The 21416-nt window shown below is 42.0% G+C and overlaps 1 protein-coding gene across 1 annotated transcript; it reads right to left on the reverse strand.

Annotated features, from left to right (window-relative positions):
* Nucleotides 1–485: 485 nt before the first annotated feature.
* PCK1 (phosphoenolpyruvate carboxykinase 1) lies at nucleotides 486–19872 on the reverse strand. Its single transcript, XM_063297014.1, has 10 exons — nucleotides 19393–19872; nucleotides 18286–18549; nucleotides 13946–14127; nucleotides 12588–12791; nucleotides 11839–12026; nucleotides 10471–10633; nucleotides 7327–7551; nucleotides 7090–7221; nucleotides 5440–5535; nucleotides 486–1835 (listed from the first exon to the last, which is right to left on the reverse strand). The coding sequence occupies exons 2-10, from the start codon at nucleotides 18507–18509 to the stop codon at nucleotides 1381–1383; spliced, it is 1869 nt and encodes a 622-aa protein (XP_063153084.1). The 5' UTR covers nucleotides 18510–18549; nucleotides 19393–19872; the 3' UTR covers nucleotides 486–1380.
* Between the last annotated feature and the right edge of the window lie 1544 nt (nucleotides 19873–21416).

The following is a 21416-nucleotide window of genomic DNA, read 5'->3' on the forward strand; positions in this document are numbered from 1 at the left end:
CTTCATTGTCTTCCTATTCTCTCTTTGTAAGCAATTTTAGTTTAAACAATCTGCCTTCCAACCGTGTTGGGTGGAGAGCCTTCAGATCCTGGGTCACTATTCTATTCTGTTTGTCAAAAAACAGGGTATATTTACATAATGGTGTCAGAATATGCACTGAACTAAACTGGATTTTTCATACCTTATAGAGATGCAACATGGAGCGATAGGAAACTCAGAGATGAGAAACAATCACCATATCTGAAAGAAGTGATGCATTGGAAAATATGGTCAAAGCAATTTGTCCTACAGGCACAACAAACTTTACAGAGGCAGAATATGCAACAGCAATGGAACTGCCAATGTCGTGACACCATTTTTTGTGTTGACACACAGGGGAGAGAGAGAGCGCACAACAATGCAGAAATGTCCATAGTGGGATTTCCGGATAAATATGCATAAGACTGGATTGCCTGTAAGCAATATTCAGAGTACTTACCAAGAACCCCAAACACAAAAGCTTATTTTATTATTCTGAAGTCATAACAGGATCCCCTGTACATGGAAGAGTCACAATCAAAACATAAGGCACATAGACAATATTATTTTGCATACAGATAGGTTTTCTGTGTGACACAATGGAGTAGTCATCTCCTGAATGTCTTTATTTTTAAGAAATACACTAGTTGCTAATTACTTCTTCTGATGGTCCCTCATCTGTTGCTGCAAGTATGCAGAAGTCTACAAGTCTTTATTCAGTATTGCTAACTACATATACAAAAAGAATGTCATCCTGACAAGGAACAGTTGACTCTCTTCAAGGTCATTTTTGTATGGTATCAGAAGACAAATAAGTCAGTGAAGATATCATCATCATTATATTATGTATTATATCATTATCATCACCTTAATGTGGTTGCAAATTAAAATGGACAGCTGCTGGGCTGAGTGGGTTTTAGTCTTTCACCTTCTGCCAAATGAAGTGCATAAACTCTACATCCTACAGTAAACAGTGATAGAGGATGAGAGGAACTCACACATGGAAGATCATTAGTGACGTTATATGAGACCCACAGCTATCATGGAATAACTTTCTTGACCTGTGAATGCAGTGCTTATCAATGGAAGCAGACTAGCTTATCAAGCAATAGCTCTGATTATTTAACCCAGCTTATGAAGCAATAATGCTGATCAGGTCTATAACCACTGCTTCAAATGCTTGTCAAGTGATATCTGAGCAGCTTGAAAACCCCTTCTTCAATCAAACTGCACAAGTGACAGTTCTCGCCATAACTCTGTGACTGCCGTTATTTTATTGCACTTCCAGACCTAGTGTCTAGAAAAGCTGGACATTTCTTTCATTGATCTTTCCAAGGTATTGTCTACAGTGTCAAGTCAATGTTACAGTTGTTTAATTCTCCGTTCTAAAGCAATAACTTCTCTTTCCATCTCATAGGGGAGGTCAGCATTCACTTGCTCTGCAAAATATTTCTTGATTTCTTCCACTTCCTTTTCCCAAAACTCTTTGGAAATGTCACACAGTTTCTGGAGGCTGACCCTTTCCAAGCCTTTCAAGTTCAATCCTGTGTCGTTGGGGACATAGCCAATGGCTGTGAGCTGTGCACAGTCCTCTCCCTGGATGCGGTTAAACATCCATTCCAGCACCCGGGAGTTCTCACCATAGCCAGGCCAAAGGAATCTTCCTTGCTCATCTTTCCGGAACCAGTTGACATGGAAGATCTTTGGGAGTTTTGCCATAGGCCGATGAGCCATGCTGAGCCAGTGGGAAAGATACTGACCAAAGTTGTACCCAAAGAAAGGTCTCATGGCAAAAGGGTCATTCATGATGATCTTTCCTGGGGAAAAAGCATGGACATAGCAGGGAGGCCTCATCCATAATTAGTCCTCCATTATTTTTAAGATCACTTGATCCAAATTTACCCACTTGAAATCATGCAGCCTTAACATCTGGCTTTAATGCTATAACAGTCGTTCAAGCAACTCTTAATCTAGGCTTCTTAGGTTGGGATTTGCAGGGTACAAGGGTGATTATAATTAATTTTTCAATAAACCATAGCTGGTGCTGCCCTCTGAGCAGGGTCAGGACCATAGTCTTGATTGGAATTGTCCAATTCCTGATGTTTGCAATGAGAGGAAGCTCCCACCGTGGGTAAAGATACTGTTGAGTGGGAGTAGCATCACAATCAAAACTGCCTCAGTTTTAGATTAAAGCCCCATTCTCCCATGTCATCTCTGAGATCCAGTTTGCCCCTCCTGCCCCACCAATTATTCCTCCCCATGATCTATCTCCCCCACTTTCTTATTATATCAGTGCAGACAATGTGATAAAAATCACATCTCTTTAGCTTCAGGGGACTGTTGTGTGGATTACAACAGGGAGGTGCAGAAGGTAAATCTGTTGGATCCAAGCTTGCAAATTACACACACACACACACACACAAGTACAGGGAGACTTGCCTAACTATGCATACCAATCTCTGGAACTGAAATATTGTCTATTGAATCAAATCTCTGTAAGGGAAGGGGAACAAGCAGAAAAGAACCATGTTAACCATTTCCAGTTGGTTAGATCAAAAGTGCATCTAATCCCACATTTTCTTCCCCCTCAACAGACAAGGCTGCCAATGGCAAACAAATTTCCCTAAAAAGCAGTGTGGGTTTTCCCCATATCTGTCCTCATTCATTCATTCATTCATTCACTCATTCATTCATTCATTCATTCATTTTTCAAATTTCTATCACCGCCCATCTCCCCCAAACAGGGGGACTCTGAGCAGTTTACAATAAAATTAATCATTTAAAACCATCAACTCATAATTTACAAGACAGACAACCAACATAATAAAATAATAAATATAAATATAAAATCCAAGTGGCAGAGATTACATTTGGTAGGGGGGACTCTATGACACCAGCCACCCCCAGGAAGAGCTATTGCCCTTCCTATCCCAGGCAAGGCAGCAGAACCAGGTCTTCAAATCCTTCCAGAAGGCTGGAAGCAAAGGGGGCAACCTCACCTTTGGGGGCAGAATGTTCCAAAGGGAGGGCGCCACTGCAGAGAAGTCTTGCTTCCTGGACCCGGCCAAGTGGAATTCCCCCACTGATGGGGTCCGTAGTGTGCCCTCTCTGCATGACTGGGAGGGATGGGTCAATGTTATGGGGATGAGATGCCATGTAGGGCTTTAAAGGTCATAACCAACACCTTGAATTGGACCCAGAAGCAGACTGGCACCCAGTGCAGCTCGTGCAGCAGTGGTATCACATGTGCCGGTCTTGGGGCACCCATAACTGCCCACGCAGACGCATTCTGGACCAGCTGAAGCTTCAGGATACTCCTCAAGGATAGCCCCATGTAGACCACATTGCAACAGTCTATATGGGAGATGACCAGGGCATGAGTGACTGTTCAGAGGTCATCTCGATCCAGGAAAGGGCATAACTGGTGCACAACACTAAGTTGCGCAAAGAGGCTCCTGGCCATGACTGCCACCTACTCTTCGAGCAGGAGTTGTGAGTCCAGGAGGACCCCCATGTTACACATTGGGTATGTCTGGGGCAGTGCAACCCCACCCAGAAATAAAGATGACAACTTCCCGGATACTAAGGACGCATCAACCCACAGCCACTGCATCTTACCAGGGTTCAGCTGAAGCCTGTTGTTCCCCATCCAGGCCCTCACAGCCCCCAGACACTGAGAGAGGGCAGTCACTGCATCACTTACCTCACCTGGGATGGAGATATGTAACTGAGTATCATCAGCATATTGATGATACCTCATCCTGTGGTGACAGTTGATCTCACCCAGGAGTTTCACGTACAGTAGATGTTAAATAGGAGAGGGGAGAGAACCGAACCCTGAGGCACCCCACACAAGAGGGGTCGAGGGTTGGACCTCTCATCTCCTATCACCACTGATTGGGACCAGCCCTGGACGAAGGAGGTGAACCGGCGCAGAACCACGCCACCCACCCCCAATTCCCTGAGCTGCCCCAAAAGGATACCATGGTTGATGGTATCGAATGCCGCTGAGAGGTCATGGAGAGCCAGGATGGATGCACTCCCTCCATCCTGCTCCCACCAGAGATCATCCATAAGCAGTCTCTGTCCCATATCCTGGCCTGAAACCTAACTGAAAGGGGTCCAGATAATCCATTTCATCCAGAATCCTCTGGAGTTGTAATGCCACCACTTTCTCAACCACCTTCCCCAAGAAGGGAACATGGGAGACAGGTTGAAAATTGTCTCACAGAGTAGGGTCCAGCGATGGTTTCTTGAGGAGGGGGTGCACCAGCACCTCCTTGAAGGCAGCCGGAACCACCACCCCTCTCTCAAGGATGTATTAACCATTGCCTGGACCCAGCCACAAGTCACCCCCCAGGCTGCCTTCACCAGCCAGGAGGGGCATGGTTCTAGATGACATGTGGTGTCATCTTTACAATCTTTACAATCCGGAGGATCCTGTCCACTTCCTCAGGTCCAACAGGATCAAACTGTTCCCAGATAACAGGGTAAGTACGTTCCCTCGACATCTCCCCAGACCCCAAGTCCAAGTTGGAATGGATCTGAGCAATTTTATCCTGCAGATACTCAGAAAACTCCTCCACACGGCTGTGTAGGTGGCACACTGAGTCCACCTTACCTAAAAGAGATTGAGTAATTTTGAACAGGGCTGTCGGGTGGCATTCTGCGGACGCAATAAGAGTGGAGAAATATTGACATTTTGCCATTCTTATTGCCACAAGGTAGGCCCTAATAGCGGCTCTAGCTTGTGTTTGGTCAGATTCGGTCTTTGTCTTTCTCCAGTGGCACTCTAGGCATCTCTTAACCCTCTTCAAAACCATCAGCTCCTCCGTAAACCATGGGGAGTGTCAGGGAGAATGGGGCAAGAGAGGCTGCACAGGCGCAATCCTGTCCAAGGCCCTGGCCACTTCCCTATTCCAGGCTGCGGCCAGGAGCTCTGCTGGACCGTGCAGTAGATCCTCGAGAATAACCCCCAGCTCCCTCTGAAACCCTGCCAGGTCCATCAGTCAGGCAACTGGGTCCTATATGGCTGATGGAGCTACCAACAAATGCTGCTGGGAAGCAGACATGAGCTCCATCAAGGCCTTTCAGAGGCTGCTCCCCAAAACCATGTCTTGCTTCTGAACGTGGACAGTAGATAATAATTATCTGCAATTATCCAGTGACTAGGGTAGAATGGAGCCTCCTGCTCAGAACAAAATCTAAATATTTCTACCTCTTTCTTAACATAACCCAACTGCATGCCCCATATGGGGTGGCAATTGTTTAAGTACCAAAATTATTGGTACTTATGGTGTATAGCTATGCTACAATAAAGAGGGAGGGAGGGAAGAAGATCTTTGGAACTCTCAGAATTTCCAGGTGAAAATAATGAGCCATGCAGTTTAAATGCCAGGGCGTTATTTCACATTGACTTACCTTTATATTCAGCAGCGGCTGTTGCTTCCGATCTCATTGTTGCACCAATGAACACTCCATGCTGCCAGTTAAGAGCCTCATAAACTAGAGGCACACCTGGAGAAAACAGGATGGTGGGAATATTTAAAGGTTAGTGGTGCTGCACCTAATTGAGTTTGCTGCTTTAGATCACTGCAGCAGCTGGCAAATGTTCACCAGCATTTGTAAATCTGGGATCACTGCAGAGCCATCCTCCCTGTGGCTTATCTAATCTATTCGGAATGTAAACAGTTCTATCTATCTTAAGGTACAAAGAGTCAGGGAAGGAGATTTATGTTAGCTATGGCCTTTGCCTCTGCAAAGGTACTGCTGAGTAATGATCGGGGTGGTTGTGAATGGCAGGAAAACACCACTTTCTCTGATCAAAGGCTGTCTAAGAACTACTCTGTATGTATCATGAAATCTATTGTGGCTTGCAAATAAACTACAGCTAGACATTATAAGTCAGCTGCCACAATCTGGTGCCCTGTAGATGTGTGGGACTGCAACTCCCACCATATCAGGCATTCTGTTAAGAAATAGCCTTCTCTTCTGCAGCAGTCTAGTTGACTTTAAAAAACTGCAGGTTGCCTAGAATCATGGGCTCAGGAGAAACCATTGAGGCTACTGAATCCAACCTCTCTGTTCAAAGAAGGAATTCAAATTAAGGCATCTCTGAGAGATGGATATCCAGTTCTGCATGAAGGTATCCAGGAAAGGGGAACACCCCCCCTCTCTCAGGTCATTTTGCCGTAGATCTTCTAGAGTCATCCAACTGTCATTGAGCTAAAATAACAGTAATAAGGACGGGCTTCATATCACTTCAGTGGTGGTTGGGTGATGCTATGAAGATGCCATAAGTCACTAATGAGGAAATGGACTGTCATTAGCCTACTATCAAGCCACTCTTATTGTTAGTGTGTTTTGTAATATTTAACTGGAATCTGTTGTTGTCCAGTCATTAAGTCATGTCCGACTCTTCGTGACCCCACGGACCATAGCACGCCAGGCCTTCCTGTCCTCCACTGTCTCCCGGAGCTCAGATTCATGTTCATTGCATCAGTGATGCTATCTAACCATCTCATCCTCTGCCGTCCCCTTCTCCTTCTGCCTTCAGTCTTTCCCAGCATCAGGGTCTTCTCCAGTGAATCCTCTCTTCGCATTAGGTGGTCAAAGTATTTGAGCTTCAGCTTCAGTATCTGTCCTTCCAATGAACAGTCATGGTTGATTTCCTGTAGGATTGACTGATTTGACCTCCTTGCAGTCCAAGGGACTCTCAAGAGTCTTCTCCAGCACCACAGTTCGAAAGCATCAATTCTTCTGTGCTCAGCCTTCCTTATGGTCCAATTCTCACAGCCATACATCACTACCAGGAGAACTGGAATCTGACTTCCTGTAATTTAAGACAATTACTCTGTATCCAGTTCTCTGAGGCACAGAGAAGAGGTGATAGTCTTCTCCTATGAGGCACTTCTGTTATTTCTTCTCTTCTTCTCTGTTCCTTAATGTAATTTGTCCCCAGTATTTATCAAAGCTAGTTTTTCAGACAAACCAATTTACATAAAAGACACTGAATTGTTTTCCATACTTTTTTAAGCTGAAGAAGCCATTATCATAGTTTGCAGTTCTTACCTTCAGGTCTCCGTCCCCCAAATATGATGCCCTCAATTGGCACTCCTTCTGGATTTTCCCAGGCAGGATCAATAATAGGACATTGGCTAGCAGGAGTGCAAAATCGGGAATTGGGATGAGCACAAGGTTCCCCTGTACAAATATATTCAGAAAAATATATGTCACACTTCCATCATTACAGTGATCAAAAATGCAACCCAAATAATAGAGGAATGGAAGGGTAGGTCTTCTTCATACCACTCTTGGCAGTCCATTTTTTCTTTTTCCAAGACAAGAGTGTGACTCCTGGTGGAAGCTCTTGATCAATACCTTCCCAATATACACCTCCGTCACTAGTTTCTCCGACATTGGTGAAGATGGTATTCTTTTCTATTGTCTTCATAGCATTGGGATTTGTTTTCACAGATGTCCCAGGAGCAACTCCAAAAAAGCCATTCTCTGGATTGATGGCTCTTAAGTTACCTAGGAGATATTAGGTAGGACGTAATCATTCATAAGGTGGCTAAGATGCCAGGGAGACAGTGGAGATCTTCTCTATTATCATTATCTCCTCCTCCTTCTGCCCATTCATCACTTTGCACATTCTCTTCCCTCTGAACATTCATCAACCCAGTCTTTACCCAACTCTACTGTAATTTTTCCATTCTTTCATCTATAATGATTATTTTTGCATTCCCTAACTCCATCTGGCACTCTCTGGTAGGACTGGGATTACAGCTACTATCCTTCCAAGCCCACATGGAAGGATAGTGTCAGCATGGGGGAAGGCTACCCTAACTTTGAAATGACCTGAAATATCATGTGCATCTTAAATTATCACTTAGGATTCTTCCCTTCCTTCACTTAATGCTAGCACCTGCATTCACAAAACATGCTATTCCCCACCCCACCCCTCTAATTACCACTATATTTTTCCCTGGGAATGCTGGAATATTTTCCCATTTTGTAAGCAACTCAGTCTCATATAGGTCTTGCCACATCCTTCATCACCTCTAATTCTATAAAGAAATCCAGAACACTACAGAAAACCCTTGAAGTACAATTGTTCTAGTGTCCATGGCTTGGAATCTGGGTATCAGAAGAACCATTTACTCCAACTAAAACTGGCTTGATTTATACAGGTAGTCCTCGCTTAACAACTATTTGTTTAATGATGGTTCAGACGGTACTGAAAAAAACTGACTTATGACTGGTCCTCACACTTAGCAGTGTCATGCAATCATGATTTGGGTGCTCGGCAACTGGTGCACATTTACAACCATCACAGCATCCCGTGGTCATGTGATCACCATTTTTGACCTTCCTGGCCAGCTTCTAGCAAGCAAAATCCATGGGGAACTGTGTGATTTGCTTAACAACCATCACAAAACAGGTCATAAAATTGGGTCAGATTCACTTAATGACTGTTTCTCTTAGCAACCAAAATTCTGGTCCCAATTGTGGTTGTTAAGTGAGGACTACCTGTAAGGTCATTGCAGGAAAAAAATGCTTGTTGTCCCCACTTCTGAGAAGCAAAGGAAATTGAGGTCAGTAGCAATGCCAGCCCCCTGGAATAATCTCCCAGTTGAAATTGAACTGGCCCCCTCCCTGATGGCTTCAAGGAAGACACTGGAAACAGAATTATTTTGTAAAACATTCTAGCTTAGATCTTGCCATCAATTTACTTTTACTAGTAAGTGGGTGTGTCTTATGAAATAATTTTGTTTTAGAAGTTTTTAATTTATGCCATGGATGTTTTAGGGTTGTCTTATATCATGCAAACTGCAAAGTTGTTTTTGATTGCAACAGAATATAAATGCAGTAAATAAATAGTGCACCCAGATGCCTTTCTTGAATGTGTACAAATTAGTCATTACCTTTTCCCTTCTTGGAACAACAGCACAACTGATAGGAGGGAAAACATATAGATGAGTAAACTTTCCCACCTAACTGAAACAGAGAGGGTTTTTCCCCAAACACTGATCACTAAGATATTATTCTGAAAATGTTAAAGTTCCTATATGTAAGCAGTCCTTTCTGAGGAATTTTCAGATATGAAACAACTCATGTCATTTCCATATAGATCTGATTCTTTGGAGAATACAGAGTTTGGAAGGATAACAATACATGTGAGATAGATCATCTGTTTCTACCCCATATGGGTATCTTAAAAATGCAAGATGATTAAAATGTATTTATTTGCAATCATTCTTGGCTGCCATTTTCCCCTTCCAGTTGAAAAACCATTTGTTTGCATGGTCATCAGTTTATTTCCAAACATGATACTAACATATTTTAAATACATTTTAAATAGAGCCAGTTTGGTGTGGTGGTTAAGGCATCCAGCTAGAAACAGATAGACCATGAGTTCTAGTCCTCCCTTGGGCATGAAGCCAGCTGGGTGACCCTGGGCCAGTCACTTTCTCTAGCCCTAGGAAGGAGGCAATGGCAAACCACTTCTGAAAAACCTTGCCAGGAAAACTTCAGGGACTTGTCCAGGCATCTTCGAGAATCAGACACAATTGAACAGATTATATATATAAATATAAATATTAGAAACAAAGGGTTGTTATTTCCAGAACTTGGGATTGAGTACAGTTTTGTTCTTCTATTACGTGGGTCTTGAGTATCTTCAGAACAAAGGATTCCCTAGACTAATAGTTCTTGGCCTTTCATATTGTAAGCAACTTCCACTAAACATGCTGTCGAAATATCTGGGTCCCACAAAGATAGAAACAAGCCTCCTTTTACAGAGAGGGACAAATACACATTTACATTCAATAGAATTATATTTAGAATTGTATTTGTAAGGTACATGTTTACATTATATTTAGAATTACATTATATTTAGAAGGACACAGAAATTGGAGTAACTCTGTTGATAAAGATTTTATGCTATAACTGTAAAGTAAAAAGTGAGAACTTAATGAGGCTGAAGCAGTATTTGCCACAGAGGTAATACCTTCTCCTAAGCCAAATCCAAAAACATGCTACATTTTTATTTTATTTTACTTTATTTTATTATTTACCCCAAAGAACTACTTTTGCATGCCACCTACAACAAGTTTCAACTTATTTTTAAGCTACTGCTGTCCTCCTCAGCTGATTTCCTCCCATGATGAGCTAAATATGTAATTATATTTGTTCAATTCGGCTCTAAAAGCCTGTTTGCTAATACGTGGTATTGAAACCTGTTTAAGAATAACAAGAATGCAAACTCATACTGACTTCAACATTAAGAAACATTAAGAGACCCAGGAAAGAAGAAGAGGAACAAGGAAACAATCACTTTTGGAATGGCTGAACTGCTGATTTGAAACTGCCACCATTAAATCTAGACACCATCATCATGGATCATCAGCTTCCAAGGCTAAACTCCCAGTTGAATTCTAAGTAAGTTACCTCTGTCATCGAATTTCATCCAAGCAATATCATCTCCAACACATTCAATTTTCCACCCCGGCAGAGTTGGATTCATCATGGCCAGGTTGGTTTTTCCACATGCACTGGGGAAAGCTGCCGCAAAGTATTTCTTTTCACCTCTTGGATTTGTGATACCTAAAATCTGTTTAAAACACCAGCAGCATTTTTTTCCACCCTCTTAAAACTCACCATGCAGCACCAAGCGAAAACATTAAGATCTATGAAGTGTTAATAACGGCAACTTCCAAACCTGCCATTACTCTGAACTTGTATGTGACTTTAATTATGCTTGTTGCACATAAAATATAGTTCAGGCAATGTAAGATTATAGTTTACACTGTACTAAAATTGTATAGAGATACATACATTTTCTGCAGAGTGCCTATCTCCTTCTCTATTTGAGAAAACCCCACCTTGGGATGGGAAGCAGTACATAAATGTTATAAACAAACGAACAAGCTTGTATGCCACCCGACTCTCAATGACTCTGGGTGGCTCACAAATAAATACATCTTTTTAAAAATGAATTTTTAATCCCACCCAAAGCATTCAGAGACTACTGCTTTATCTTCATAACAGCTATCTCATGTAGAATATGAGGGACACAGAATGACGAGATTTTATCTCACAGCACCTAATCCATTCTTCTAGTTGCTATACATGAATTTTCCACATTTAAGTAGTTTGCTCCTCATACAACCCATGTCTTGATTTGGATCATTTCCCAGCTAGTAACTTACAGCTTCTTCAAAGCATCACTCAGCCATTGCAACAAAGCCTATCCGCATTATTTTGGCATGAGAGTTGGATGACTCTGGAAGATACTATAGGTCATCAGGATGGTTTTACTGTGAGCACAGCATCTCTGCATAATTTTCAGACTTGTAGGCTTTACATGGTTTTTTTATTAGAATTCTAAAACTGGACATCCTGAGCTAAGGATGTAGAACACACTCAGGGAATGTAACATTCTGAGAGCGGCTATTTATTCTGAGTAGCAGAACTGAACTGAGCTTGTAGCCCTTGGTTATCAACATTCTAGTTGGACCCCCATCCTCCATGACAACTTTCTGTATTCCGCTACTGAAGTCAGAAAGACTTGCTGATCCAAACTCCTGAGATGTTTTGTTCCCAGTGGATGTCTATCTATCAAAACATCCTTACAGAATTCAGTGAAAATCCCTCTCCATTTCTTTTATACTCATACACATGCCCAGAGATGAGTTTTAGGAGAAACTAAACAGTCAGGAACTTCCATTCATGGGACTATAGTCACTCTGGCACTGGACTTATATCTTAGTGACTTGACTGGGATTGAAAACAATCTAGTCATTAAACTTTTCTCACCAGCATATGTTCTGCAAGCCAGCCCTCTTCCTTGGCGATCCTGCTGGCAATTCTGAGAGCAAAGCACTTCTTTCCTAGAAGGGAGTTTCCTCCATAGCCACTTCCAAAAGAAATGATCTCTCTGTGATCAGGGATGTGAGCGATCAAAGTAAAATCTGGGTTGCATGGCCAGTTATTTACTAGAGGCTCTACAAAATGCAAAATAGAGCTTGTTACTTTGGACTGATCACCTAGGTAAAAGTTACATAAATACATACATACACACATACATACATACATTGTTCTTTTTATTTTTACCATGCACCCTTTCTAAACTAGACAGCACGGATATATCTCTTTCTCTTCTGTCTGGTAAATTAAAGCTGAGTTGTAATACAGCACAAAGCTATGTGCTTAGCTAGCAGTACTATAGTGGGTGTTAGTAGACCACGTCCTTTGAAAAAAGCTAAGTCTTCATGTGTGCTTTGAGAAAGGGATGTGATGGGAAACAGCGGACCAGACTGCACTTAATTTTCTCACCCAACCTAGAACTAAGCCATTTGGAAGGACCCCTAATACCCAGGATTGCTTTGTTGGTTCTTTCTTTAATGAATACTTTCTGGTTTGTTGCCTTTAATGACAAGCCAGTCCCAACTTAGCATCTCTTCTTCAAAGAGATACTTGGCAACTCCATAAACTACAGTGCTCTGAATATTCTGCTTGGTAAATAAATTAACAAAGACAATATCTTTTGGGAAAGAGAGGCTTACTTTTTAATGGTAAAGGGCACCCAACTGAATGCAGGCATTTTACAAATTCCCCATTGCCCACAGCCTCTAGAACAGATGTTCCCATACGGGTCATAATTCTCATGCTGGCCACCACATAAGGAGAATCAGTCAGCTCAATCCCAAACTTGGATAAAGGAGAACCAATGGGTCCCATGCTGAACGGGATGACATACATGGTGCGCCCTGCAAAAGACAGTCAGAGGAGGGATTTAAAAACAACATTGTGAATCTCTGTACCAGCCCTCCCCATCCAGACAGCCTGCAGATGGACTCAATTCTCATCATTCTGAGCCAGCATGGGAGTTCAGGTGCAACACATCTGGGGGCACCAGGTTGAAGAAGACTACTCCCCCATTCTATACTGTTTCTCCCTCCCCCAAAACATTATTGTATTTTATTGGGTGGGTGAAGGTTTTGTTTTGTTCACAGAACTTGGGTACAAATCATTTTAATACCAAGTACAGCTGGCAAAATCAGCATCTAAGGGCCTGATTCCAAATTCAGAAGAATTAAGCAAACATTCTGCCACTTAATGTGAGTTGGATTTATTGATTATTCCTCTTTGAGCTCATGTTTTACTGTGAATTTATGTCAAATTCCAGCTGTATACCCTTAGGTTTAAGTTTAGGAGACAAGTTAGTCTGCAAGCCCATTCTAGCTTTATGGAGATCATAGCCTCACTGAGGAGGTTCAAAGTGTAGATAAGACAACTTGATCATCAGAGAGGATGTATCAATAATATTGGGGAAACTTCAAGTTTTGCAGAAGTTTTGGAACATCCCTGAAGGGGGATGTTTGAAAAAAATGGGGGGGGCGGCTATCAGGGAGGGAAATAGGGTAGATGAACAACAGCACTCCACAGTGCAACTTTTTTGTGGCAGATCAGGGCCATCCTAACCCTTCATGAAATACATTTTAAGAAATAGGTCACTGTAATCCAAAAGAATGGTTCATGGGTTACATACTGCTGTCAGCCCAAATCCAGATGTGACTTCTGGGTAGTCTAGGAAACCTGAAGAGAGCTGGCATTAAACAACGGGTGCATTATAGGCCCACCTAAACACAGCTGGAGATAAACCATCACTCTACAGCTTTTTTTCCCCTCAGAGGTAAAAATAATTATAATAAAGGCATCACTGGCTGTGGTGTTCACACTCACTCCATTATTAATAGAATTCACTCTTTCTTGTTGTGTGTCAAAAACGTACAGGACAGCTTAGCCATGGAACAAATGAAATAAATGTGAACTTCCTTGAATGAATGTTCTCCTATCACACCATGGGGAGGAAACAGCTGTATTTTAATTCTAACTGTGAAATTCTTTCTTGGGTCTCTACCTTCCATGCTCCCAGGGAATCTGACACTGAAGGCTTTCTCGAAGTCTCCCTCTGACATCCAGCGTCCCAGCCGGCTCACTCCGCTCTGGGGGATCGGGATGGTGTCTCGCTGCTCTGGAGTCACAATTACAGTTTTGCTTTCAATTCTTGCCACGTCCCTTGGATCTGTGCAAGCTAACCAGCTGTGGAGATGAGAAGCAGAACATTCACACCTGTCATGTGAGCAATAAAAATGACAGAAATCCAATTCGATTTCTCCTTATCTCAAGACAGTCTAGCAAAATACGATGTTGGATCGTGAAAGGAATATTATTTATTTCAGTGCAGTCAAACCATTTACTCCTGATGATGTTTTGCTGATGAAAATGAGTTTATTCTTGACAGAGACATTTAAGAAATGGAGCCCAGCTCCTGCTAAGTTCTCAGCTAACTTTTAAAAACTATCCGGGGGTGGGGGCGGGGAAGGGGGGAAGGAGATAAAATATGCAATATCCACCTCATGATCTAAAATACTGCTGTACATTCCCCATTTCTAACTGGAATGGAAAATACTGGAAATGCTTCTTTATATTTATTTCCAAACATTAAAAACAGAGCTTCTGGAATGGAATTTTCAGACTCCCTCACTGGAATATTAGAGAAGAGATCCCATGATACCTTCAGTCCAGGAGAACCTACAGAGGGTCAAAAAAGGCAAGATGGCAAACATGACTGCATGAAGTCCCATCTGGTTTTTATGCACGCTGTACGTGCAAGTATTTAAAAAAGGGTTGAGGCTTGAATTGTGCAGTTGTGATTGCCATCTTGACTTGTTTTAAACCCCTCACCCCCCCTAGTCATCTGTGCTTCAGTATTCTCTTTCTCCCTCTCTCTCTTTCTTTTCCAGAACTATCCCAAAGCTGTTTTTCTTTACACATGTGCATACATACACATACACAACTTCAGATGTACCAAAAAGTCTACAATGGAGAGCTTTGGATTACCACCTCTCCATATTCTTCTATGCCAAACACTCAAAACCATATCCAGATATTTCCTAAATAGTCATGGTCATTTAGGAAATATCTACCAAATCTTCTTGGCAAAAACCTGTTATCTTCCTACAAGAAATTTAACTGATCAGAAAATTCCAATACATGTAAATATGGAAGATATTGCATGCCTTGTGGACAGTTGTCAAAAGATAAACCTTTGCATCATTTTTCAGCAGTGCAACACGAGAGAGAAGAGCTCCAGATGTTGCTCCAGAACCCTTTCCAAATTAGCCTTAACACATTACAGAAGATTCTAATGAAAGGAGAAAAATCAAGTTTTCACCATATATACTCAGCTCATGCGGAGCACTGACTAAGACTGTCCATACCCACGGTCTCTGTCTGTTTCTTAGCCTTTCCCCAATATTTTTTCTCTGCCATGTCCCTGTGAGGTTCTCTTCATCCTAAGAACAGACCTAAGTCACTTATTTTTCAGCAACATCCTTAGGACATTTGTTCATTCATTCATCCATCCATCCATCCATCCATTCCTTTTCTATCCCACCTTTATTATTTTTATAAATAACTCAAGGCGGTGAACATACCTATTACTCCTTCCTCCTCCTATTTCCCCCACAACAGCAACCCTGTGAGGCGAGTTGGGCTGAGAGAGGGACTGGCCCAAGGTCACCCAACCAACTTTCAGGCCTGAGGCGGGACTAGAACTCTCATACCACACCTGATTGGCTCTTGGGCTGAGAGAGGGACTAGCCCAAGGTCACCCAATCAGCTTTCAGGCCTGAGGCAGGACTAGAACTCTCATACCACACCTGATTGGCTCTTGGGCTGAGAGAGAGGGACTGGCCCAAGGTCACCCAGCCGACTTTCTTGCCTAAGGCGGGACTAGAACTCTCAGTCTCCTGGTTTCTAGCCCGGTGCCTTAAGCACTAGACCAAACTGCATTTTAGCTTACTAAACTTCAAAGAACAAGGGGTCTAGAATCTCCAATGGTACATAGGTAGCCACTCTATGCAAGATGCTACCCATAAGTCACTTGAAGCTGCTGCCTCCTCTTATAGCCAATAAAGAGAAGTAATGAGAACTGGGGCTGCATTTCCCTGAGAGTGGAGATATTTTTTTTTCCTTTCCACATTTGTCCTGATTTTCAGGACCTGCTACTTGCTTATGATAGGAAGGAAAACATTAACATGTCTCCCTCTTATATTACACTCTCAACCTTGACTCCTAAATAAATAAAACAACACTTTAAGAAGCATTTTAGGATTGCATATACTCTAAGAACAGTGTGGCCAAGCTTCAGTAGATTTTTTTTAGATCTGCACTAAGACTTTTGGGACATCCTGTATAAATGAGACAGACAATGAAACCTCATTTAAACATCTAATTGTAGGGAAGAAGGGTCCATTATTCCCAAAGTCTGGTAAATCAAAAAGTCCATCATTGCAGTATAGCCGAAGAGGCAAACTATGCCACTTGTGTCAATTTACATTATGTGTGATTGCATAATTTGTGCTAATCGCACATTGACATAATTATCCAAATAGCATAAATTGCAATGGAATTTGATCTGTGGCATGAGAGGTCTGTGGCATCAACTACTGGAAAATCAGTTTCAGTGAACCAGGAAACTGAATATGAGATAACTGTCTTGCTTGTTTATTCCTGTATGTTCCAGCTAAGTTGTCAGTTGTATTTTGTGTTCTTAATGTGTTGCTTGTGTAATTATTCTTTTAAGCAGTTGAAAAAATAATAAACTTATAAAATTTCTCCCTAGAGCTTTGGAGTAGGGGAGAGCCAGTCAGCACTCTATATACCGATTTCTAGAGGTTTTGTTGGAAGTGTTAGCAAATCAGCATGCCTCAATTAGCATGAAAATTGAGTTTGTTCCCAAGATGCAACTCTTCAGGCTTCTTAGAGGAAACTGTTGCCACACCCACTTCCTCTCTCTCTCTCTCTCCCTCCGTCTTCCACCGACTGAAGAGGCAGCAAGCATGATGCTCTCCTCTGTCTCCATCTTGGGACTAAAGCCATGTGCCTAGCCCTTTCTTCCATGCAGCTCTTAGCAGCTATAGGGCTAAGAGATCACTAAGTATAGGTAAAGAACAGAAGAAACAAGGAACATCATTTTTCCACCAGAGATGGATGTAACAGAACCAAGAATAAAGTCAGTAAGAATCCTTTTATCTTAAACCTACTTTGTCTAAGTGTTTGATTCTTTATGCTTGGGAGGGCTGAATGTGTAAGATCAATAACCTGTGTTTCTCTGACATGCTCATTGAAGCTATTTAAGATAATATTCTTTTTCTGGGCACAGCTCCTCTGCTGTGTTAAACTCTGCTCCATTAGGTGCTTCTAGCAGGCCACTAATGGCTTCACTAAGATGTCGATTTTATTTTGTGTTCCTAATGTGTTGCTTGTGTAATTATTCTTTTTAAGCAGTTGAAAAAATAATAAACTTACAAAATTTCTCCCTAGAGCTTTGGAGAAGGGGAGAACCAGTCAGCACCTCTACATACCAATTTCTAGAGGTTTGTTTTCCTTAAAGAACATATGGCTGTTTCACCAGAACAGAAATACGCTTCCAAACCGCCGTGGTTTAAATAATGTTAATGTTTGTACACATTTGCTCTGTGTACAAAGGTTTAATGTATTGTTTGATTTTATTTCATCTTTCCCACACAAAGAGGATAGGTCTCAAACATTAAAAATTGGAATGGCTGCAAAGCGGCAGAGAAAGGTGGTGCTTTTAGAAGAAAAATCATGATTTGAAAGATATTGCTATCTGATGTTTTCCCCAGCAAAGACATTCAATAATGGGAAAATCTTTATCTATTGATATTCTGATAGCTATAGAGCCACTAAAAATATGGCACATCCATTAAAGAGTGGCAGTTCCATATTGGAATAACATAGAAGAAAGAAAGGGAACCTCAGCTTTTATTCTTCCCTACATTGAACTATCCAGGAGGAACATTAAATCGATGGCATTAACAAACCAGCTACTTATGGATCGCTCCCTATTGCTGAGCTGAACTCGTCTCCACCCCTCCTTGACCTATTCTGGCATGAAATTTGCCGCCCCACAGCTGATCCTTACCTTACCTCTATGGCCTCTGTTCCTGGTCACTAAAGTCTCTAGATGTCCCTCCAACAGGTCCCTCCAACTTTCAGAATGCTCTTGGACAATGTTGGAATAAAGGGGGAAACGCACAGGAGAGAAATGATATTTCCAGCCCATGTTTGTACCATGGCTAAGTACAAGTTGGGGAAAGCCCTAAGGGAAGAGCCATTGTTCAGTGGATCATGTATTTGGCTTTGCAGTGGCATACAATACTTGTCCCTTACCAATTTTCGTATTTTTTAAGCTTCTTGATCATGCCTTGTTCCACCATGAGCTCCAAGATCTTTTTGTTCTCATCCTCTGAGCCGTCACAGATGTGGATGGCCTTTGGCTGGCACAGCTTGGCACTGCTTTCAATGAAGTTTCTCACATCAGGTGCCAGGCTCTTCAGATCCCCTTGGACCACTTTTGGAGTGGCATTCATTCGTGTTTGCACTTGGGGTGGCATTGCCTGCTCTTTGCAAGTGATGAAGAGGAGAATATGTAGCCTGTGATATGAATTGCATTTTGGAGAGGGAGAAAAGGTAGTGTGCTGTCTCTATTACATTAAAATGTACAATTGTTAGCAAAAAAACATTTACAGTGATAAGAATGTACACAGCAGGCCCCCAGTTTAAGAACATCCTGGTTTACCGATGAATCCTAGTTAAGAACAGACTGCCATAAAGACTATTATATTAAAAATTCAAGTTAAGTACAATGTTTTGGGGTAAATGCACAATACTATTTTGTGTATTATTAAGTTTAAGATGTTTTAGTATATTTGGAAGTGTTTCTTAAGTGTTTTATATGCATAGAAAGGTAAAATATATACTATGAATTAAGACAAACATCTGACTGATGCTGAATAACTGTTCCGACTTACATGCAAATTTGACTTAAGGACAGACTTAGAAACAGAACTCGTTCTTAAACCGGGGACCTGTTGCATTGCCTTCAACTGAATTGAGTCAAACAATTGGATGTACTATCTACACCAAGAGGTGGACAACTTGTTACCCTCCAGATGTTTGGAAGAGATCTTCTCCAGTCCTTGGCCATTGGCCAAGTTAGAACTGATGGGTACTGGAATCCAACAAATCTGGAGAAAACCATGTTAGTGATCCTTACCTCTACTAGCAGTATCCCAAACTGAAAACACCAGGAAGAGAAGCCAAGAAGAGACACATCAGGACTTTTCGCATGGCATGAATGTGTTCTACCACTGAGTTACAACTTTTCTCAAAAAGAAGCAATTTTTTTCAGACTAAGCAATATAAGTCTCACAAAGAACTGAATCAATTTTTTATCAAAATAAAATGCATGCAAGTGTTATACATGTAAATACTTACTTTACCAGAGCAGTTTTTATTTTTAGCTTTGGAGAAGATTTAGTTGGTCCTTTCAGGGAGGCTGGTGCTGCTTATTCAGAATGCAAAATTCTTCCCAGGACTTCTGGTTTTCCTTCCTTAAATACTCTGCGTTTCTGACAGCCCGTCCCACCAGTCAAGGTAAAGGAGGGTTGTCTCTTAAATCACCCCAGGAAAAACATGTCTTCTGATATCTTGCCAAGGATGGATATCCCCTGAAACACCTAACAAACAGTAGTCACAAAAGGTTTATTATTTAACTGGCACCATTAATGAGTGCTTGAAGTAGATGCTCTTCAGACCTCTCGCCTTTCCAGTGTTGGTTTTTTTTTTTCCAGTCCAGTTTACAAAATGCCTTGGCTTGACCAACCTTTGGCCCAGTTCTAGTCTTGATTCGGGTGGGGGGGGGGACCTGTCGTCATTTCTCAGTAGAAGTGAAAGGCTGAGCACACACGGCAGATGGTTGCAGCTGCTGAGACTGAGGGCACTTGTGTGTAATCTTTAGACAAGCAGGTTTTGTTGTCATAGTAACTGCCTGTTGGCTGTGAATTGGAGGCTTGTCCTGGGTGTGTTTTCTAGCCTTTGGATTCTCCCTCAGCGTGGAAGAAAGGAGCCGGACTTAATAGCAATTCAAGAGCAGCCAAGGCAACGTTTGCATTCTGTTCACATCTCATGGTTCCCATATTCTGTACGGATGGGAACATTTTAATTTGGCTTGGAGGGAGGGTTAGAGGTGCATTGCTTTGGATATTTCTTCCAGTCTTGCTTGGCCTTCAGAGAACCAAGTTGCTCTCTCATCTTCCAGTCCAGATCTCAGTAGAGTCGAGTATTTCCTTCTTTCCTTTTTCTTCAAAGAATAGGTATAACTGTTCATTTTCTGCAAAACTGGCCCCAAATATTTTTCTACCTGAGGCATAGATCAAGCTGCTACCCTCTCCCATTCCGCATGCAAAAGTCAAGTGGACTCTTAGCTGCATCCTTCTTCAGCATGGGTGATAGACATTACCCTGAAGGAAATATACCAGGTGGTCTCTGAGACAAGATGGAAAGGAGGAATAGGGAAGGAGATCACAGGGAAGAAGATCAAGACCTATTCTCTACTGTCCTAGAATAGAGGATCAGGAATATGGTTCTAAGTTACAGCAAGGCAGATTCCAGTCAAACGACAGGAAAAATCTCCTAGCAGTTTGACAGTGGGACCAATGACCTGAAAGGTGGGGAGCTAACTTCCCTTTGTTGGGGTTATTCAAGCAGGGACTGGAGATCCCTCTGTCAGGGATGCCTTAATATCCTAAGTTTAAAAGCACATCAAATAGAAACCCATGGGGTGTGGTCAAAAAGTCAAGATGGCAGCCACCATGGTGTAACTGAAGCTTCATCTGTTTTTTATATGTATGGCATGGGTGGAGTTTTGATCATTCCCTGGGAACACCCCTACCTACAGAAAGACACCAGGAGAAGAAAAAACAACCTCAGAGAAGAGGACTGTGTAACTACCTAGATCCTGTGGAACAGGGGAACTGAAAGTGGGCAATCGCCGCTCTTGGAAAACTGGCAAATAAGCATAAACAAACCTGTGTCTTTCCCAAATGACAGAGTGAAACTCGGCGTCCTTCCCTCTACCTTGATGGAAGCCTGGAGAAAGGTTGGTGTCAAAAAAGGGTGTGGGTGGATGAAAGGAACTCAGGAAGCAATCAGATGTGCTCAACTGAAGCACATAATCTGGGCAACATTTTTCTCATTACTCACCAACCAGATATGTCATGTGTCCCATATTTTGTGTGTGGCAGCATGGCATCCACAGTAAGGGGTCAAAATCTGCAAGATGGTGGCCATGGCTGTGTGATCAAAGCCCTGTCTTTCCTTTTATGTAATGCACATTCTGGTTTTTTAAATTGTCCCTCCCCAATGCCCCTGATCAAAGCATCTTGAGAATAAAGGGAAAAAAGAGAAGCTCCATACATGAGGGGTTAGGATTGAAAAAGCAATATGATACCCAAGAGAAA

The sequence above is a fragment of the Candoia aspera genome, chromosome 3 (genome assembly GCF_035149785.1).
Source record: "Candoia aspera isolate rCanAsp1 chromosome 3, rCanAsp1.hap2, whole genome shotgun sequence".
Classification (NCBI taxonomy): domain Eukaryota; kingdom Metazoa; phylum Chordata; class Lepidosauria; order Squamata; family Boidae; genus Candoia; species Candoia aspera.

Excerpts from the sequence above, each read along its gene's own strand:
- PCK1 (XM_063297014.1), bottom strand. The coding sequence starts at position 18,509 with ATGCCACCCCAAGTGCAAACACGAATGAATGCCACTCCAAAAGTGGTC. Across the intron at positions 7,552-10,470 it reads GATGAAATTCGATGACAGAG|GTAACTTAAGAGCCATCAAT; the intron begins GTAACTTACTTA and ends AATATCTCCTAG. Across the intron at positions 7,222-7,326 it reads AAAATGGACTGCCAAGAGTG|GGGAACCTTGTGCTCATCCC; the intron begins GTATGAAGAAGA and ends ATATTTGTACAG.